The sequence below is a fragment of the Pseudorasbora parva genome, chromosome 15 (genome assembly GCF_024679245.1).
Source record: "Pseudorasbora parva isolate DD20220531a chromosome 15, ASM2467924v1, whole genome shotgun sequence".
Taxonomy (NCBI): Eukaryota; Metazoa; Chordata; class Actinopteri; order Cypriniformes; family Gobionidae; genus Pseudorasbora; species Pseudorasbora parva.
In genome coordinates, this window is record NC_090186.1 from 33,951,852 (window position 1) to 33,973,778 (window position 21,927).

At 41.1% G+C, this 21,927-nt stretch overlaps 1 protein-coding gene and 1 long non-coding RNA gene across 7 annotated transcripts in view; both read left to right on the forward strand.

Annotated features, from left to right (window-relative positions):
• The window catches only part of cnih3 (cornichon family AMPA receptor auxiliary protein 3), a 50,495-nt gene that overhangs the window by 14,340 nt on the left and 14,228 nt on the right, over nt 1-21,927 (forward strand). For all 5 annotated transcript variants that reach the window (XM_067417838.1, XM_067417839.1, XM_067417837.1 and 2 more), the window contains exon 3: nt 4,372-4,419. In XM_067417838.1, coding sequence (XP_067273939.1) covers nt 4,372-4,419 — 48 coding nt within the window. The remainder of the gene's footprint in view (nt 1-4,371; nt 4,420-21,927) is intronic.
• LOC137041962 (uncharacterized) lies at nt 7,548-10,642 on the forward strand. 2 transcript variants are annotated; one of them, XR_010898189.1, is made up of 4 exons: nt 7,548-7,897; nt 8,169-8,267; nt 8,538-8,584; nt 10,625-10,642. It is a non-coding gene; the product is annotated as an uncharacterized lncRNA (long non-coding RNA). The 2 variants fall into 2 exon arrangements; XR_010898188.1 differs by lacking the exon at nt 10,625-10,642 and adding an exon at nt 9,076-9,125.

Below are 21,927 nucleotides of genomic sequence, written 5' to 3' on the forward strand. Positions count from 1 at the left end.
CTAATTGCCTGCTAATTAAAAGTGCTGATATGGCTGCGGTTATCTCCAGTCGCTATGGCTGCCAGTGGAATATATTTGCATGCTGTTGTTGAGGAGGGGAATGGTGTGAAAAAAATGTCTTAAATAAATTTGGATGAACTAAAATGAGTTGGGGTCCAAAAATAGTCTGAGTTCAGTGTAACTTTCATGGATGTTTGGTGTAATCTCTGAAACACAGCTGTGTGCTGAAGCAAGACAGTGGGAGGTTGCCAATCAAAACCTTAGAAAAAAAACTGTTTAAAATGCACTGAAGAAACTTTGAGAAAATAGTTGCAAATATCAATTATTTTTGCCAAATTCAGTAAACAGAAGCATTGTGACACTTTTTTGCCAGAGTTATTTGTATCTTTGATAAATATATTGATTGTTGTTAGATTTAATATAAATTATATAGTAGTATATATAATATTAAAGGGTTAGTTCACCCAAAAATGAAATTATGTTATTAATTATTTACCCTAATGTTGTTTGACACTCGTAAGACCTCTGTTCATCTTCGGAACACAAATGAAGATATTTTTGTTAAAATCCAATGGCTTCATTGACACCAATGTCATTTCCTCTCTTAAAACCCATAAAAGGCACTTAAGACATCGTTACAAAGCCCATCTCACTATAATATGAAGCGACGAGAATAGTTTTTGTGAGCAAAAAAAAAACGAAATAGCTACTTATATAGTGATGGGCCGATTTCAAAAACAAAGATTCAAACAGTTATGAATCAGCGTATCGATTCCTGATTCAAACTGCCAAACTGCTGAAATAACATAACTTTGGCGAATCCTGAATCGATGAATCGACCGTTGGAATCTTTGTTTTGAAATCGCCCCATCACTATATAAGTCGTTATTTCGTTTTTTTGCTTGCACAAAAACCATTCTCGTCGCTTCATAAAATTATTGTAGAGACACTGTAGTGAGATGGGCTTTGTACACCATCTTGAGTGCCTTTTAGGGGTCTTGAGAGAGGTCATTGGTGTCAATGAAGGCCTTTCTGAGCCATCGGAACACATTTGTGTTCCGAAGATGAACGGAGGTCCTACAGGTGTCGAACAACATTAGGGTAAGTAATTATTGACAGAATTTTCAGTTTTGGGTGAACTTACCCTTTAAATATAATTGCTATATTATTGCAAGCTCTTTGTAGTTTGCTTAAAAATATTATGTCAATTATAATATTAATTACAGAGTGTTTGAAGGCAGACAGACAAAGACGGGTAAATACATTTCTCAGCTAAGCTTAATAGCAAGTATACTCCAAAACGGGCTAAGCACAACTAAAAATGATCATGACCAGACAAGAGTAAAGATGGGGGTACAGCTATATAGTTAACTAAACAAGGTAATTAATCAAACACAGCTAAAACAAACTAATAATGAAGGTAACCAAGGAGACGTGGGAGACGGAGCCAGAGCACCCGAGGATTGGGGAGAAGCTGGGTGACCGAGGAGGGCGGTGAGACTGAAGGGACGCAGCGGACGACCCGTTGGTCTGTGACAGAAGGGGTGTGACGACTGACCAAAGGGGAAGCTGGTGGGACGAGGGAACCCAGTGGAGCCACTAGGCAGGAGTAGCCAAGGTGAAGCCAACAGGTCGACGGGCCAAGATGTAACGAGTGGTCAGAGGCGGAGCCGTAGGCCGCAGACGCTTCTGGTGGTTGCGCTATCTGCGACTCGACGTCGTAACAGGGTCTTCCCGCAGATGGCGTAGGGCTGCAAATAACCAGTGGAGCTCTGTGGTGGTGGTGATGGAACAAGACTTGACAGTAATAGTAACACAGTCCACACAGGTTAATGCAAAGTATAAATCTCAGTCCATAATGTTCACCATGCTGTACTTACACAGCAATAATTCTGAACAGACATGAATAAGAGTCCTTGAAGTTCTCCATAAGCAATAAAGATTTAGAGACCGGGTGGGAGTCTACAAGTCCCCATTGAATTGAATCAGCCAGTCCCCCTACTTCGTTCCCTCGGCCGTTTGTGTCACAGGCTCACTCACCTGGTCAGATTCATGTCGGGGTTCCACTTTTCGGGCGATGGTGAGTCCTGTCCTTTCTTCCTCAGGCTCACTCACTCATCGAGGTGTGTTGACCCTTAACACCTGCACGATGATTACGCATGGTTGATGCTGTGAAATGGGCTCTGGGTCTGGGTGTGTTCCAGATGGGGCGCGACACTATTCAGACACCTAATGACGGTTTTCCTCCAGTCCAGTCCTGTGGTGTCTGGGAGGTCAATGGGGTGGTTGAAGGTACCTCAATCCAGAACAAGGTGTTCAGGGTCTTGTCGCACAGGGTGCTGGTGACAACCAGGCAACAAAAGAGCCAGGACGATTATTTTTGCCCTATCGTCCATTTTGGGCAGTCTGGTCATCTGTCACAGGGTGTTTCCAGGCAGACAGAGGAAGAGAGAGGAATACATTTCTCAAGTTTAATAGCAAGTATACTCCAAAACCGGCTAACAGGCATTCACAAACACAAATAGACATGATCATGACCAGACAAATGAACACTATATTGTGAACTAAACAAGGTAATTAATCGAACATAACTGAAACAAACAAACTAATAATGAAGGTATCCAAGGAGACAAATAAGTGGTGGGAATCTGGACAAGGAAGGCACGTGACAAATGACAACAAATCGAAAGTCCAACAGAACTAAATGAACATAATGGTTATAATATTATATATAGGGCATTGCAGATGAAACGTGGCTGGTTCTTTCAGCATGACAATGATCCCAAACACACCGCAACACACCCAGGCAACTAAGGATGGCATTTCAAGGTCCTGGAGTGGCCTAGCCAGTCTCCAGATCTCAACCCCGTAGAAAATCTTTGGAGGGAGTTGAAAATCTGTGTTGCCCAGCGACAGCCCCAAAACATCACTGCTCTAGAGGAGATCTGCATGGAGGAATGGGCCAAACTACCAGCAGACAATGTTTAAAAATCTTGTGGCGCCTTACAGAAAACATTTGACCAAATACTTATTTTCCACCATTTGCAAATACATTCTTTAAAAATCAGACAATGTGATTTTCTCTATTTTTTTTCTCATAGTCTCATCTTTTTAAGTGAGAGAACTTGCACAATTAGTGGCTAACTAAATACTTTTTTTGCCCCACTGTATATTATTTGAGCCTGGGCATTCCTTATATTAAATGAACAATTGTGCAGTTAAAAAGTCTTTCGTGTTATCTTATCCCTGACTTCTGCAAATCTGCAAATCATTTGTACATGTAATAAAGCATACACTAGGTATACACTATACAAAAATATAAAATTATCTTTAGTTTGTAGGCGTAACTAAACCGACTAACAAGGCCATAAAGTGAGTATTCTTGCCAAGAAGGACTTTTGTAGTGGTCACTATGAGTGGTTCTGTGTATTAGTGAACAACAGTACATTATTTACAAGTGCAAGCTAGTAGTTTAAATAATGCATTGGGTTGAATAAAGTTAAGTTGAAAAAGAAAAAGAAAAAATTGCAATCAAATATGTATGTTTAGACTTCATTACTGCAGAAAACAGAAACATTGCACTCCTGCCAGGGAACAGTGCTCTTTTAGGCTCTGTGCAGCCAGTTTTCTTCTCATGTAAGATTTATTTGTGCCAAACATACATCCATACATCCCTCCCATTGAGTTCTGCTTCTTTTTATGCCTGAAATATGAAAAATTATTCCATAGTGCATATAAGAGGGGGAAAATGCATGCAGAGAAAGTAAATTATTGGTGGAACAAAAAGAGGAAACGCGAACCTCATTTAAATCTTCAGACCTTGCATTCAAATCTCTGCACACATGTGATTAAATGGTAAAACACTGACTTTGTCTGGTCTGTCTATAAAAATAGATTTTAAAACATTCTCCCTTGAGAGTACTGCCACTTTTCCCGCCCCTCAAAACATACATGTTTGGATGGAATCGCCATATGCCACTTTCACATGCCATTCAAAAATCTCCCTGCATGCTGTTTTTTCCACCTCTTGACTGATGTTATTTTTTTTTTTATAAATTCAAGTACCTTGATATCCTTTCCAGTGTATAGTGCTACATGATTCTACAAGGGAACATTTGCCAAGAGTTATGGAAAAAACAGGCCTTGAGGAGCAGTGGTGTGTCAAAACCAACCATTGTGACATATACTTTTATGAATGCATATACACAAATTTTTAGTCAAATTAAAATGAACAAAATCCACTCTACTCCTGCTTTTTTAATGCATCACATCCCCTTTGTAGCAAATGAAGATTGTGGCCTTCATACCAGCTTTGTCCTGACGTTTTAGGTGTTATGGGAGATTTAACAGATCTTTATTTTCTCTTAACAGCGCGAAAGGCTGCGGAATATTGAGAGGATCTGCTGTCTGCTTCGAAAGGTATGTAACGATTGTCTTTATCTGGGGGGAATTTGAAAGTTCAAGAATAAGTCATTTGAAAACCCGTATTGATCCACCACTTTTACGTGCATTCAAGATGACATACTGCATTTTACACTTACGTAGATTCTTCTTTTTCTGGCATAACCATATAGTATACTGTAACAAAAAGAATTTGGAGTTTGTGATGATTGGAGAGGATTTTAGCGATATAGATTTTGAATGTAATCTAAGGACTGGTTCACATAGAACATGTTTTTGCTTTTAAACCGCAGACCAGTATAGAATGAAAAAAAAAGCTCAAGGTCTAAAAGACATTTTTTAATGAAACTGATTTTAACTTGAGTGCCGCACTTTTAGAAAGTCGTGTCATCATGGCCGTCGGAAGCAACGACAACAGAAAAATCTCCCAGAGAATTTTAATGGAGTAAATGCCATTTACATCAAGTACAAATATATTGCCTTGTTTATTAAATGTCTGGTTATTCAGACAAAATTACGGAAAACACAAAATCATTCACAGCGATAATAGCGTAGGATGCACGGCTTTGAGTTTTGACACAAATCTACTTGAGGTTTGAAACCGCCTTTTGCCGAACTCACTCTACTTCCTTTTCCCATCACTTATCAGATCGGAAAGGCATTTATTTTCAATTAAACATTAGAAACAAAATATTAATATTATATTAATATTTACACAAAATATAAGAAAAGTGTAATAAAGTTAAATAATAAGTGTTTATCAGGTAGGTACACAGACATTTGCTGAATTAGAGATGATAAAAGTGAGTAGGTCCAATATCATTGGTCTTGAAAAGTGAGTGGGTCTTGCCCCACATACAATGTTCCGATGCCAATGTATGTCATGTGTTATTTATTTGCATGAATAAGAGCATAATCACATAATGTAGCGCAAGCCAAAGGATTATAGGAAAAAAAACAGATGGTGCGTTAATTGTGTTAAACAGTAATGCTAACCATTTTAGCCTATCATGCAGGTTGACACGTTAAAATTGACAGCACTATTATATATTATAATTATATTTATTATATAATATTAGATTATAATATACAGACACCAGTGACAATCTGTATTTCATAATCTTATCCTGTAAAGTTTTAGAATCTTTTTTCTTAATTATAACAACAGCAACAACCAAAAAAAGCATCCTTTTAAAATGAAGAATAAATATCAAAAAATGTCAAGGTCAATGTCAAATGTCATTAATCAAATATAACCACATGAACATGTGGTCTGATGTTCTTGCTGTCGTTCATAAAATGCTCTTTGGATCATCCTCAAATCATTTTTTTTGATTTGAGCATCATCATCAATTTTTTCACAAACGTGTGGAGTCAGCTTGACCGGTTTAGCTAACATTATTATGCTGAAAGGCATTTTATTTCAATTTGTGAAAACTGCAAAATCGAAGCGTTTTTACAAGTGGTATCAGTTGTACTATTAATCAAAGGTTTTATAAAGTGTTTCCCACACCTTTTTAGAGTGACGGAATGCATTGTGGGTGTATGAACGTTTGAATCCAAGCACTGTTACTGGAGGGGCAGAACCTGTTATGTTCCATATATATATTGTGCCAACATCAGCAGAACGCCTCACAGCCGCCTTCATGAGTAATATGTCTCGTCGAATGAGGCTCGTCCAGAGTCCCAGCTGCTCCGTGTGCATGTGCACCTAGCTGAAAAGGTTTCTGCTGTCACTCGGTTTCACCTGACTGGCTGCAAATGTAAAAGAAAACACAGCCTGACAAAAACACTTATCCAAACGCTGTCCACAAGGGCTTCATATGTGCTTGAGCTGAACGGTCTGCAATTTATAAAATGGGTTACAGCTCTAAATTGGGATTGGAAAATCCACATTTAAAGCCATTGTGAAGTTTTAAAGCTAGTGGAAAGGCGACATATATGCTGTTGTTACTCATGCTCCTTATTTCCCTTCCCTTATTGTCTCTCAGTCGGGGTCTTTATGCACATGGGGCATGTGGTTTGTCATTTATTATCATTATTAATTATCTTGGTTGTAAACACTTAGCTTAAGGCTCTTATCACACGCTAATGGGCCACAGTCTTTGCTTTGACTGACATGAGCACAATGATAATTTGTGAGAGTCGAGCCAGACAGTAAATAAACAAAAGTTCATTTTTATTCTGAACAGGTAGTCCTAACAGTTGCGGATCTCTTTACTCAGCAAATAAGAGAGTTGAATATATTTGTGCATGGGAGAATAAACATATACCTAGCAGAGTTTCTGCTAGTGTGACAGTTTCATTGCTGAGTGCATCTGTGGATTGTGCATCTTTTCAGAATGAGACATTCAGTTATGCTCACTGCTCTTCAGTGCTAGGGTGACAAAAGGTAACGTGAGATCATTTATTTTCTCCCTACTAAAGGTGCAGAGTATTTTTCACAGCCGACAAACAAACATGCATGTTTTCTCATTTTTTTTAGGCTGGTATAAATGCCTATGATCTATCATTTTGTGTGTATTCACCATAACACACAGAGCATGAAATGTCTGGAAAAACTAGAAAGGAATATTGGTTTGTTTGAGTGACTTCAGTCAGACAAACTTATGCTGAGTCACACAGAGCTTCTCTGCAACGTGCCATCATATTTTTAGACAACCGCTGTCACGTCCTTTCAGGATCCATAATTCAGATTCCTCCCACTGGTAATTTATACATATACAGTGGAGTGTATTTGTTTGTAATATATATTATACAGAGGATATAACTGTAATGGGTCGGTATGATGTATAAAATGTTTTTGAAAGAAGTCCCAGAAGGCTGTATTTATTTCATTTAAAATACAGTAAAAACAGCAATACTTAAAATATCTGTTTTCTATTTAAATTTTTATTTTAAAATATTATTTATTCCTTTCTTTAGTGTCATATTATGCTTCAGAAAACCTTCTAATATGCAGATTTGGTGCTCAAGAAAACATTTCTTATTATTATCAATGTTGAAAATGGTTGTGTTGCTCAATATTTTTGTGTAAATTGTGATACTTTCACTGTAAAACCTAACAGTGAAATTCACTAAATGAAATAAGTTCATTTTACTTAATGTTACCAAAAAAGTTAATTCAACTTAACAAATATGTGTGATGTTAACTCAAAAATGTATTATTGTAAGCAAACCTCAATCTAAATAAGTTACTAAAACTTTTTAACTCTAATGGTTTAAGTTACAGATATTTATTTAATCTAGTATTTTACATCTATGGCCAATTAAATAACTAAAAGCTGATAAAATAAATAAATAAACAATAGTATATACATTAATCTACCTCATATTAAGCCTACAGTCTTACATTAAGCTCTTTTAAAGTCATTACATTTAGTCATGTCAAAGTATCATCCCAGTGAGTTTCCGAGGTAACAAAAACCGCACCATTTTCCCTCCTTCAGTCCAGTCACAGCAGGACGGCTCGCGCTACAGTCAAGAAAAACAAAAGGTAAGCGTTTCAAACTTATTTATTCACATTTCGCTTATGTTTGAACGTTTTCAGTGTTATTTTCGTACCTCTTTTATGTTTATCCGAAGATTAACCAGCTCAGTAATGTTGTGTGTAAAGTTAGCCAGCAAACAATCTAACATTAGGAGCAAATGCGCTATTGCACCAGTGTTATCAACGGTAATGTACACGTTTGGAGTTAATTATGCTGTTTTACACTGCAGTTTGTCAGCGGGGAATTAAAAAAATATATGTTTGTGCTTTCTCACAGTCGGACAGATAAACGCTGGCTTTTGAGACAGTTGGCCATCTTTCCATGTCTCTCGTCTCGTGCCACAGTGACGTTAACTAACTTACGTTAAAGCAAAAGGTAACGTTAATGCAAACTCACGCATTCCTTATATTACAACCGTTTTAAATGTATTGTTAATCGAATTCGAGTTTCCTCTATCATATGTGATACTAGTTAATTTGACTAAAGCAGCTGAAGCTCCGGGGTGAACAAAGTGACTTGAGGAGCATTTTAGATCCTGTTTTGCTAACGTTAGATAAAATTTTAAACTGTTATTTGTTTCTCATGACGTTTTCTCATTTGAAACTCACACTAACACATTGTTGCCATGCTTTTAAATCTTTTCAGAGCAAAGACGAAGGTGCAATGGCAGCAACGTGGCTACAATTCTATGAGTAAGTAAGTTAGAATTAACATTGAACAAATCAATGGGATTTTGTAACGTTACTGTGCAAAATGCAAATGATAACGTTATGAACAGTTACATAATGTTCATACAAATATAAGTTTGTTCTTCAATTTTAATTTTTGAATGAATTGCTATTTTTGCAAACGTAATTATGACCATAAATGTCTTTTAGCACAACTTGTAAGTCTTCTGAAGCAATATGATTTTTTTAAAAGGCTTAAAGTCCAAAGACCAGTCTGTCTATCATTCAAAGTCATGTTGTATTGCTTCAGGAGAATACTGGTCAAGTCTTGAAAGTTGTTGTTATAGTCGGCTTTCCTAATATAAACAGAAACATTTCGTGTGTTATATTTTCACTGGCAGTTATCCTGAAGTTGCCTTGGGTTTGTAAAGGTGTAAGGTAATTGGCAATGCTTGATTTGCAGTGGTTGAAAGAAGTCTTGTCATGAATCATAAAAAAAACTACGATCCTGGCAGGTCTGTTACTATTTAAAAGGAAGAGTCAGGAGATGTTTTCAAGACACAAGGTAGAACACATGTCAAAACTACATTACATTTATTTAGCAACATGTTAACCTTTCAGCTGCCACCAGCATAAATGCATGGTGTGGTTACAGTGACTGATAGTTGATCATTCAAGTTGTCTTAAATGTATAGTCCACTTGCCAATACAAATTCAGTCATGATTCAAAAATTACCAACCCTCATATTGTTCCAAACACATAAGAATTTTATTAATCTGTCCATTGAAAATCTAGTCTTCAAAACGTTTAATTTAGGCTTTCATTAGCATATACATTGAGCACAGCAAAAGCTTATTTGACACATAATAAACCAATCTCAGCTCAAGCTTAAAGGAATCGTTCACCCTGATTTACTCCCCCCCTCAAGTCCTCCTTGGTGTAAATGACATTCTTCTTTCAGACGAATACAATCAGAGTTATATTAATACGTGTCCTGGCTCGTCCACGCTTTATAATGGCAGTGAATGGCAGCCCAAAATTTGTAGCTAAAAAAAGTGCATCCATCCATTTTAAAAGTGTTCCACACGGCTCCGGGGGAATAATAAAGGCCTTCTGAATTAAATCGATGGGTTTGTGTAAGAAAAATATCCTCTCGTGATTCAAAACGCTTGTGCAACGCCCGACATCATCGTCACATCATTTATGTTTTTTACGCTGCGTCCGCCGTCAACGCCGTGGCTGTTATGCTTTTTTACGCTATATCCGACGTCATCGTTGCGCCGGAAACTAGTTATTTTCTTATTTTATAACGAGTTAAATATGGATATTTTTCTTATATAAACCCATCGATTCACTTCGGAAGTACTTTATTAACCCTCCAGAGTCATGTGGATTACTTTTATAATGAATAGATGCACTTTTTTGGCTTCAAATTTTGGACAGCCATTTACTGCCATTATAATGCTTGGATTATCCAGGACATTTATTAATACCGCTCTGATTATATTAATCTGAAAGAAGAACGTAATTTACACCAAGGATGTCTTGCCATTATCCATTTAAAATTTGTTAATCAAATCTGTCTTGTATCACCTTGTCTACACCGGATGTGAGCAGCGCGACAGGACAAAAGAGCCCCTTATAGTCCGTTATGTTGTCTACACTGGATGCGGCGTGATGTGAGCGACAAATCTTTGACAGTAAACTGTTGCCTCTTTCTATTTATGACATACTGACATGAAAAACAAATGTTTTGCAATGTGTGCATTATCGCTTGAATTCAATTCAATTAAATTCGTCATTCAATTCAAGGTCTAGAACATTCGGCTGATACACCCCTGAAAATGTTTTTCCCCCAATTAAACCTTGCTGACAAACAACTTAACATCTTTACAAAATTGAACTACAGGGTTTTAAATAAGCACACGGGCAATTAAATCAACAATAATCCGTTCCTTATAACAACGTTTTTTTTATTTATGAAAATTGAAATATGGTGTCTGCCCTGACAAGGGTTATTTTTATATGTGGTGACATACACACTTTTTTTCCAATGCATATAGAAAAAGGAGCTTGACCAGATGCAGAAGCCAACAGTCACCATCCTTACTGTCGAGGAGGAAGAGGGAACGTTACCTTTAAACCCACTGGATGCTTTGATTGTCTTTAAAGATGAGGTGGTGATGTCTGCCAAGTCTTCGGTCAGTGCAATACACTTAGAGTACATTAAAGATCATACAGTGCTTTTGCTTTTTGAGGAAACGTACCTTTTTACATAATTTTTTTTATTTTATATGTTTGGTTATTTAAATGTTATGACTTTTTTAAACATGTTTGTGCTGTTTTATTTGGTGAAAAAGTCTAATATTTTTTGTCTAGTTATATTTGTGAACATATGGCATACTGTATTTATGATGTAAATGTTATATTTCAATAAATTACTTAAAAATACCCTCCTGTTCTGTCTTCATTTTGTACCAATGTTAGCTTGTGCTTAGTCTTATGTAACTTAATCACTTTGAGTTTGATGAACTTAAACCATTTGCCGCAATCTGTTTCCTAAAACCATTTAAGTAACCATGTAGTTGTTAAGACTTAGTTAGATTTGTTACCTGAATTCAAACTGAATTAATAAAATTAACTTAAAATCTTTAAGTTCAGTTTACTCTTAATAATTGATCAACACAACACTAAAATATAAGTTTTAACACTTAAACAACACTAAAATATGAGTTAATTTAACTCAATGTATATGAGTTTTCAGTACTCATACTTAATGGTTTTAAAACTTAATTGGTTTGAAGCAATCGGTTTCCTCAAATGGTTTGAGTTACCGTAACTTGTTGGGTTTTACAGTGTTGTTTCACAATTCTTTGATGAATGGATAGTTCAAAAGAACAGCATTTATTTGAAATGGAAATATTTTGTAACATTATAAATGTAACTTTTGATCAATTTAATGTGTCCTTGCTAAATAAAAAAATATTATTATTTTTTTTAAATAAATATAATACAAAAATCTAACTGACCTCGGTTACCTGGTTGCCTTAACATTTTAAGTTCATTGAAATAAAAACATTTAGTTAATACAATGAACATTTTTGAGAATTCCCAACCTTTATTCAAATATTATTAAAAGATTTTGTAAGCATATTGGGTAATTGTGTGTGTTTTATTTGTGATGACGCAGTGAAACATGCCAAATTGTGCTAGTTTCATGATTTATCACATTTTTATGTGGTTCAAATACAATACTATTTTGAGTTTCTTTTCATTAAACCAATTTCCTTCATTGTATTAACTCAATTTGTTTATTTCAATAAACTAGGTAAGCAGGTAACTTACTTTTAAAAAGTTGATCCAACAAAAACTGTATAGTGCATTTGAACGGTATAATATGAATTAGGTTGCATTTTAATGAAGTAAAATTATTGAATTAAAAAATCTACCTTGTATTTCTGCCAGAAAAATATATGACCCTGAATCTAAATAAATTATATTATCACCATTCACCATAGAATACTTGACATTGTAGCCCAGTACTGTTTTCTAGAAAGATCTTTGACACAAGTATATAATTGTGCAGCAGTCTGAATAATAAATGACTGAAAAGTCTGTCAAAGAATCAATAGGATAACTGCACATGATAGTTTACTGTTCTGTAGAACTGTTTTTAGTACAACATTCAGAACTAATACTATTTGTGTCATTTTGCTGTCAAGTTCTGTCCCTGCAGTTTACCATCATTGTTTTGACCCTGTCTTTCTCTTAAGCTAAGCTTTTCCCTTCGACTCTGAAGGTCAAGGTCAATATTCCAGCAGCCAATCAGAAACGTCCACTGGGGGAGTGCGGCCCTAATCCCCTATGGTTGCCAACGCTGTGTGTTTGTTCTTCAAACGAAAAGCTGCTTTTTGATGTTACAGTACAAACGTTTCTGTCCTCTCATCACTCCACTTCACACTTACATTCATCACCAAAGGCATTTGCACAGAATTTGCGATAAATGGAAATGACAATGTAGAGCTGAAAGGCAAAGGATCATTCATAAAAGACCTGTATGATATGCAGCAGCCCCTTTCTCTTTGGAAACTACCCTACTGATGTTCGGATACACGGTGATGTACATAATTTGAGATTTGACAGAGCATAAAACATTTGATAAGACACTTTTGAACCCAGGGTCTGAGATCTGTTAGAATGGATCTTCTCAGAGGACCACATTGAGACCATTATAATAGAGGGATGTAGGAACGACATAAAAATCCGCCCTCTGCCGCTAGTTGCCTCAAGATTTTCCTATGGGGTTTTTCAATTTATGAGTAAAACTTGAAACACACATAACTTGACAACACTTGGTTTTGCTACAACGTAAATTACACACAAAAAGAAAAATAGAGGACACACTGACTCAGCTTACCCTACTCTACCCCATTCTCTGTGATTACGAAAGTGTTGTTTGTGAGTCTTATTGTTAGATGTATCTATCTATCTAAAATCTAATTTCATGAAATGAACCCAAATTTTTAAAAATATCTTCTTTTGTGTTCTAGATGTGTAATGACATGTGGTGTGTAAATTATGACAAAATATACACGTAAAGTACAAGTACAGATGCTTTCTTTAAAGAGAATCTTCATACTGGGCATCAAACATTTTGGAAACCCTTCTTTTAATTGACTACTTGCTTACATTATCACATCTACAATTATTGATGGCAGAAATGTGTACTGGCATGCAAAGTATTCTGCATCATTTCTATTATGGTTTTTCTATAACACAGGCTTTATCAAGCAATTCAGGTGCTTTTACAAACATAAGTCAGAAAGAATCCTCATGTCAGAGTTGTAGACGGCTGTTTTGCCCCAAACATACTTTAGTCTCTCCCTCTTATGACTTTTTCAAGTAGTCCTTATCTCATTAGAGCAGGGAATGTGATTTTTCTTTTGCACACTATATACTGTTATGCTTGGGGGTGCAGAAGGAAATACTGCCTCTGCCTGGAGGAAAAGCTCCATTTGCCTCAGGGCAGAGAACGAGCAGGGAGCTTTCTGTAAATGAATTTACATGAGCAGTGTGCAAAGAAAAACAGAAACCTGTTTGAGAATGTATATGCTTGTGATGTACAGTGGGCACAGAAAGTATTCAGACCCCCTTACATTTTTCACTCTTTGTTATATTGCAGCCATTTGCTAAAATCATTTAAGTTCATTTTTTTCTAATTATTGTAACACAGCACCCCATATTGACAGAAAAACACAGAATTAACATTTTTGCAGATTTATTAAAAAAATATCACATGGTCCTAAGTATTCAGACCATTTGCTCAGTATTTAATTAAGTATAAAGCACCCTGTTGATCTATTATAGCCACAAGTCTTTTTGGGAAAGAAGCAACAAGTTTTTCACACATGGATTTGGGGATCCTCTGCCATTCCTCGTTGCAGATCCTCTCCAGTTCTGTCAGGTTGAATGGTAAACTTTGGTGGACAGCCATTTTCAGGTCTCTCCAGAGATGCTCAATTGTGTTTAAGTCAGGGCTCTGGCTGGGCCATTTAAGAACAGTCACGGAGTTGTCGTGAAGCCACTCCTTTGTTATTTTAGCTGTGTGCTTAGGGCCATTGTCTTGTTGGAAGATAAACCTTCAGCCCAGTCTGAGGTCTTGAGCACTCTGGAGAAGGTTTGTGTTTAGTATATCCCTGTACTTGGCCGCATTCATCTTCCCCTCAATTGCAACCAGTCGTTCTGTCCCTGCAGCTGAAAAACACCCCCACAGCATGATGCTGCCACCACTATGCTTCACTGTTGGGACTGTATTGGACAGGTGATATTTTTCTCCACACACACCGCTTAGAATTAAGGCCAAAAAATGTTATATTGGTCTCCTCACGCCAGCCCTAAGAAGGGTTCTGGTCATCCCAAATGTCTTCCTTTTAAGCATTATGGAGGCCACTGTGCTCTTAGGAACCTTAAGTGCAGCAGATTTTTTTGTAACCTTGGCCAGATATGTGCCTTGCCACAATACTGTCTCTGAGCACTTCAGGCAGTTCATTTGACCTCATTATTCTCATTTGCTCTGACATGCACTGTGAGCTGTAAGGTCTTATATAGACAGGTGTGTGGCTTTCCTAATCAAGTCCATTGATATAATCTTAACAAAGCTCAAATGAAGGTGAAGAACCATCTGAAGGATGATCCAAAGAAATGGAGCAGCCCCTGAGTTAAATATATATGAGTGTCACAGCACAGGGTCTGAATACTTAGGACCATGTGATATTTCAGTTCCCTTTCGGGGAACTCGAGCTGCGTCGAAACGCTGTGAGAACGCCTCTGCGTTAATGCGTCGTGAAGCGCCTGTAGAACCATTCCATCAGAAAAAAGATCGATCGTCGGCGTGATGACGTCATCGACCGGAAGCTATAAAGCGTCCGTGAAAACAAACAGGAACTAGCTTCTGAGCCTTCAGCAAGCGATCTGTGTGAACCTGTCTGTCTATTTGGTGTTTTTGTCTGTCTATTTGCAAGAGTTTTTCCACCTTTTTGTTAAATATTCCTATATTTACAAAAAAAGAGAAAATAAATAGATAGATTATGGCGAGTGAAAGCAGTAACTTCAAGAGGTGTGTTCATCCCTGCCCACGCTACATCACGAGCGGGGATACACACTCTCTTTGTGTAGCCTGCTTGGGAGCGCAGCATGCCCAGGCAGCCCTCGAGGGGGCTGCTTGCGAGCACTGTGAGCGATTGCCATTAAGAACGCTGCGCTCCCGCCGGGCACTCTTCGAGGAGGGTGCCTCGGCTCGTGTTCCCCGCGGCTCTGGTCCCGCTGCCGCCGAGGCGGAGCGAAGGCTGCAGTCGTGGGGATCACAACTGGATGTTGCAGAGGGGTTAGAGACGGGCGCTGCCTTATCTCTGCCCTCACCTGCTCCATCCAGCGGCTCTTCTCGGGGCATGGAAGCACGCATGGCGGTTTCTTCCCCCCCGAGAGATTCGCCGGTGCTTCATCTGTCCAGCTCTGAGGAGGTGGACGTTGAAAGCATCGATACTGAAGACTCGCCACTTCAGTCCCCTGCTAGTGAGGAGCTAGTTGAGGTTTTGACGCGAGCAGTGGCCAGATTAAACATCGACTGGCCCACTGAAAGATCTGAGGCAGGGAGAAAACGTCATAGCAAGCTAGACGAACGCTTCCTGCCATCTCGCGCTTCAGAACCTCAGCGGCGGGGCCTGCCATTCTTCCACGACTTGCACACCGAGGTGGCAAGATCGTGGAGGAGACCGGCATCATATCGTGTCTTCAGCCCACAGACTTCGGTCTACAGTAACATCAGCGGGCTGAGACAGTATGGTTATGGGGCGATGCCGAAGGTCGAAGAGACGCTCGCGAGCCATCTCTCACCTTCATCGGCATCGTCCCTTAAGGCCCCGACTTTACCCACCAGACCATTAAAGACAACGTCGGCGCTGGTGGGTAAAGCGTACTCGGCAGCGGGTCAGGCGGCTGCATGCCTGCACACGATGGCTATCGTGCAGGCATACCAGGCTGACCTGCTGAGGGATCTGGATAGTAGTGATGCTGTGGGGGGAGATATTGTCGCTGAACTAAGAACCTCAGCTGATTTAGCTCTCCGGGCCACCAAGGAGACGGCCAGATGTGTTGGCCGCTCCATGGCAGCATTGGTGGCTACGGAGAGGCATTTATGGTTGAACCCCACAGATATCAAGGAGAGGGAGAAAGCCTTTCTGCTTGATGCGCCGCTTTCTCCTGGAGGCCTCTTCGGTGACGCAGTCCATACTGTCACCGAGAGGTTCCAGGAGTCGAAAAAGCAAGCTGCGGCGCTCAAGCAGTTCCTCCCTCTCCGGGTCCAGGTCCCTGGGGCTGCTGCTGATACCACCAAGCAGCCCAAACCGAGTACGAGCGCCTCACACAGGGCTCAGCAAAAGCAGAGCGTCGCTGCCCGAGCTCCCCCTCAGCGTGGGGACGAGGGGCGGCGCTCTCAGACGAGGCCTTCGAGGGGCAGGGCTGATCTGCGGACAGTCCTGATCGCCAAGAAGGCCTCGTCGAAGCGTTCCTGACGCCAGAAGCGTCAGGACGCTGAGGGTGGTTCCCCCCGTAGGGAAACGGTGTTTACCCCTGCCAACGGTACCCGTTTCCCTACGGCACCCTCGGGGGGCCGCGCTGCCAACCCCGCCGCAATGCCGGGGCGCAGTCGGTCTCCGCGGGCCACCCGAGGGTGGTCCGCACCCCCTTCGGGGGGCCCCCGAGCAGTCAAGTCAGTTGTTCCCTGCCGGTCCGCCGCTTCAGGGCACTGTGCTTGTTGCTCAAAATACACCAGAGGCCAGCCTCGAGAGGCTGGTTCCCTTAGTAGATTTTCTAGACGAGTGGAAACGTCTATCAAATATATATCATTGGGTCCTGCAGGTAATAGAAAAGGGGTACGCCATTCAATTCAGAAGTCGGCCACCTCCTTTCTGCGGTGTCCTACCTACAGAGGTGGGCCTGGAGCAGGCTCTGGTAATGGCACAGGAAGTAGAGACACTCCTGCAAAAAGGGGCTATAGAGAGGGTTCCCCCTCCCAGCAGGGAGTCGGGCTTTTACAGCCGTTACTTCATCGTGCCGAAGAAGGATGGGGGCTTACGCCCGATATTAGATCTGCGGCTATTGAATCGCTCGGTGGCCAAGCTCAAATTCAAGATGCTTACACTCAGACAGATTGTAGCGCAGGTCAAATCGGAGGATTGGTTTGTCACCATAGACCTCAAAGATGCGTATTTTCATGTCTCCATCCTTCCACATCACAGGAAGTTCCTGAGGTTTGCCTTCGGGGGAGAGGCATACCAATATCGTGTACTTCCCTTCGGTCTAGCACTGTCACCCCGCACGTTCACCAAGTGTGTGGATGCAGCTCTGGCGCCGCTGCGTCTGCAGGGCATCCGCATATTGAACTATATCGACGACTGGCTGATTCTAGCGAATACAGAGCAGATGGCGGTCCAGCATCGAGATGCTGTTCTCGCCCATATGTCGAAGTTGGGGTTGAGGCTGAACGCCAAGAAGAGTGTGCTTTCTCCGGCTCAGAGAACCACTTTTCTAGGTGTGAACTGGGATTCGGTAATTATGCGGGCGCAATTATCGCCGACACGCATAGCATCGATCCTAGCAGCCGTCAAAGAGCAGAAGCTAGGCCAAGCCGTCACTGTGAAACAGTTCCAGAAACTGTTAGGTCTCATGGCAGCAGTGTCCAACGTGATACCTTTTGGCCTACTGTACATGAGGCCACTGCAGTGGTGGCTCAAAACGAAAGGGTTCTCCCCGAGGGGAAATCCGCTCCGCACGATCAAAGTCACGCGGCGATGCCTACGTGCTCTGGTCATGTGGAAAAACCCGGGGTTTTTATCTCAGGGTCCCGTGTTGGGGGCTCATGTTCGTCGCGTAACGCTAACGACAGACGCCTCTCTCACGGGCTGGGGGGCGACCATGAGTGGTCGCTCATCCCAGGGTCTATGGCAGGAACATCAGCGGCACTGGCACATAAATCGGCTAGAGATGCTCGCAGTGTTTCTTGCATTGAAACAGTTCCTGCCCGACCTCAGGGGCCACCACGTACTAGTCAGGACAGACAACACGTCCGTGGTCGCCTATATAAATCACCAGGGGGTCTGAGGTCTCGTCCATTGGACAAACTGGCACATCGGATCCTCCTGTGGGCCCAAGGGAAATTGCTGTCAATCAGGGCAGTATATATCCCGGGGGCCCTGAATCAGGAAGCAGACAGCCTGTCGAGACAGGGGCCGAGGCCCGGGGAATGGAGACTCCACCCAGAGGTGGTGGAGCTCCTTTGGAAGGTTTATGGGAAAGCAGAAATAGATCTATTTGCTTCGGCGGAGAATTCCCACTGCCCGCAGTGGTTTTCTCTGACCCATCCGGCCCCGCTGGGGCTGGATGCCATGGTACAGGAGTGGCCGAGGCTGCCTCTGTACGCCTTCCCCCCGATTGTCTTGCTTCCAGGAGTTCTGGAGAGGGTACGCCGGGACGGGGCCCAGGTACTTCTAGTGGCTCCGAACTGGCCGACCCGAGTATGGTTTTCGGACCTGATATCTCTCCTGGAAGGCTCTCCGATGGAGATTCCGACCAGGAGGGATCTACTCTCTCAGGCGGGCGGGAGATTCCTGCACCCACGCCCGGAGATGTGGAAACTGTGGGCCTGGCCTCTGAGGGGGCTAGGCTCATAGAGGAGGGTCTCTCGGCCGAGGTCGTGGAGACCATCCTACACTCCAGAGCTCCGTCCACAAGGAAGCTGTACGCTTTGAAATGGAGACTTTTCTCAGCATGGTGCAGAGAACGCCAGTGGGACCCAGTTAACTGCCCGGTTGGTACAGTGCTGGAGTTCTTGCAGGCAAGGTTCTCGGCAGGGTTGACCCCCTCCACAATAAAGGTGTACGTGGCGGTCTTGGGTGCCTTCCACGTCCCTTTCGGTGGAGTGTCTTTGGGAAGACACCCTCTAATTACACGCTTCCTTCGTGGCACTTTAAGGTTGAGGCCGGCTATGCACTCGAGGGTCCCAGCATGGGACTTGGCCATTGTTCTGAGGGGCTTGTCCGGACCACCGTTCGAACCTCTGGAGGAGGTTTCGGATAAGTTCCTCACTCTGAAAACTATCTTCTTGTTGGCCATTTCTTCTCTTAAAAGAATAGGAGATATTCAGTCCCTGTCGGTAGGGCCCTCATGTTTAGAGTTTGCGCCGGGGATGGTGAAAGCATTTCTACATCCCAGGCCGGGTTATGTCCCCAAGGTTCCTACGAGCCCACGGGGCCCCATTACTCTACAAGCCTTCTGTCCTCCTCCGTTTATGACGTCAGACCAGGAAAGATTAAATCTGCTGTGTCCTGTGAGGGCACTGGATACATACGTCCACAGAGCTGCCCTGTGGAGGAAATCTGAGCAATTATTTGTCTGTTTCGGACCCCCTAAGAAGGGGGCTCCAGTATCCAAGCAGAGGATGAGCAAGTGGGTGGTCGAGGCCATCTCACTTGCTTATAAAGCGGCCGGGCAGCCGTCTCCTCTGGCTGTCCGGGCGCACTCAACCAGGGGTATGGCTGCTACAAAAGCACTCTTGTCGGGGGCTTCCCTCCACGATATATGCAACGCGGCCGGATGGTCGTCTCCGTCTACCTTCGTCAGGTTCTACGAACTAGACCTGGCATCTACAGTAGGGGCACAGGTTCTCTCATAACCGTGTGCGCTTCGGCTTCACACATACGAGACACCTGTTTGTTTTCACGGACGCTTTATAGCTTCCGGTCGATGACGTCATCACGCCGACGATCGATCTTTTTTCCGATGGAATGGTTCTACAGGCGCTTCACGACGCATTAACGCAGAGGCGTTCTCACAGCGTTTCGACGCAGCGTCTCGTTCCCTCAGGGAACTAGGGTTACATACGTAACCTGAGACGTTTTTCTTTTTTAATAAATCTGCAAAAATGTCAATAATTCTGTGTTTTTCTATCAATATGGGGTGCTGTGTGTACATGAATGAGAAAAACATGAACTTAAAGGAGTTTAGCAAATGGCAGCAATATAACAACGAGTGAAAAATATAAGGGGGTCTGATTACTTTCCATACCCACTGTATATGCTAAACTATTTTCAGAAAGAAAACTACAGTTAAATAAAATCCTTTGTTATCAAACTTCTTGTAGCTGGCCCCATGCTGCTGGAAAAAAGAGCATTCTCCTTTGTGGCTTTTAAAAATAGCAACATCTGGCTGGTAATCAGAAAGTATCTTGTCTCTGTATGCATCTTGTTAGGTCTGAGACTTCGGTGTGTAGGGGGCAGCAGGGGCCTATTAGCCTGTCACCAGGCTCTGAGACAATGTGCTCTCATCAGAGGTGTGGCAGTGCTGCTGCTGTTACTGCTGTGGTATAATTAACTCTAGTGCTAAACATCACAATGTTCCACTATAACTTACAATTAGTGTATTCTTCCAGATTGACGTCACTGTCTCTTACCCAAGGTCGACTTGCATTTGCATGTTTATTATAGTTTTTTTTCTTCAGTGTATAGAATATTTAGTTTCTGCCTGCACTGAATATTTTGCCATTTAAATTTATGGACCCACTTTATATTAGGTGGCCTTAACCACTATATACTAACATTGTAATTAATCATTTGATATAATGCATTTATTGTGTACATACATGTTTTTACATTGTACTTACATTTTCAAAATGACCTGCATGTAATTATATTTGTAATTCATTTCTGTAGTTAGATTTGTAATTACACAGTTGGCACTTCCCTTACACCTAACTCTACCCTTAAACTGACCCATATCACCACCCCTGTCCCTAGCTCTACCTGTATCCCGCACCTCAATATCAGCAAAAGTGCTTTGCAATATAATATGAACACTATAAGTACATTGTACTTACTTTTTGATGTAAGTACATAGTAGTAAAGGCCACCTAATATAAAGTGGGGCCAAATTTATAGTTGATTATACAATAAATATTCATATTATATATTGTATGCTTTTGTACCGAAATTATATTGCAGGGCTATAGAAGCACAGCATTATGTATTACTGATTTTTTTTTCTTTATTGTTTTATTACTTGACAAAATAAAAAATGTTAGCAACGAGTTTGAGGTGTTGACTTGGCCTCCAAATTCCCCAGATCTCAATCCAATCGAGCATCTGTTGGATGTGCAGAACAAACAAGTCCAATGCATGGAGAACCCAACTCACAACTTAAAGGATTCAATGATCTACTGCTAACTTCTTGGTGCCAGATACTACAGCACACCTTCAGGGGTATAATGGAGTCCATCCCTCGATGGGTCACGGCTGTTTTGGCTGCAAAAGTGGGACCAACATTAGGAAGGCAGTCATAATGTTATGGCTGATCAGTGTATATTATTAATGTAAACATTTGGTATGTTCAGTAAACCTTCTCTTTCACATTCATTAACAGGACAATTTTAATATTTTAAATTCATTTATTATTTATTATTCTACTTATTTAAATTATTATTGGTGCTGTCAAATAGATTCTTCATGATTAAAGAAGTACTTCAGCTCTGGGAAGATTAAACTGTATTTAAACTGGGGCATTAATGTAGTAGAAATGTGAAATTCTTTTTTAATTTGGTGCTTTCTAGACTGAGAAAAGACAGAAAAATGATTTTTGTCTCATGGGGATGAAAGTCAACAATTCCCAGAATGTTTCGCTGCTCTACGAAGCCACTCGCAAAGCCACTGCTACTAGATTACTGAATCACTTTCACTTTCCCACCGCGACCGCGTTCATTTTCATAAAATCAGTTCACTTAGAGAACAGACACCACAATTAAAAACTGAACGTGTTTGTT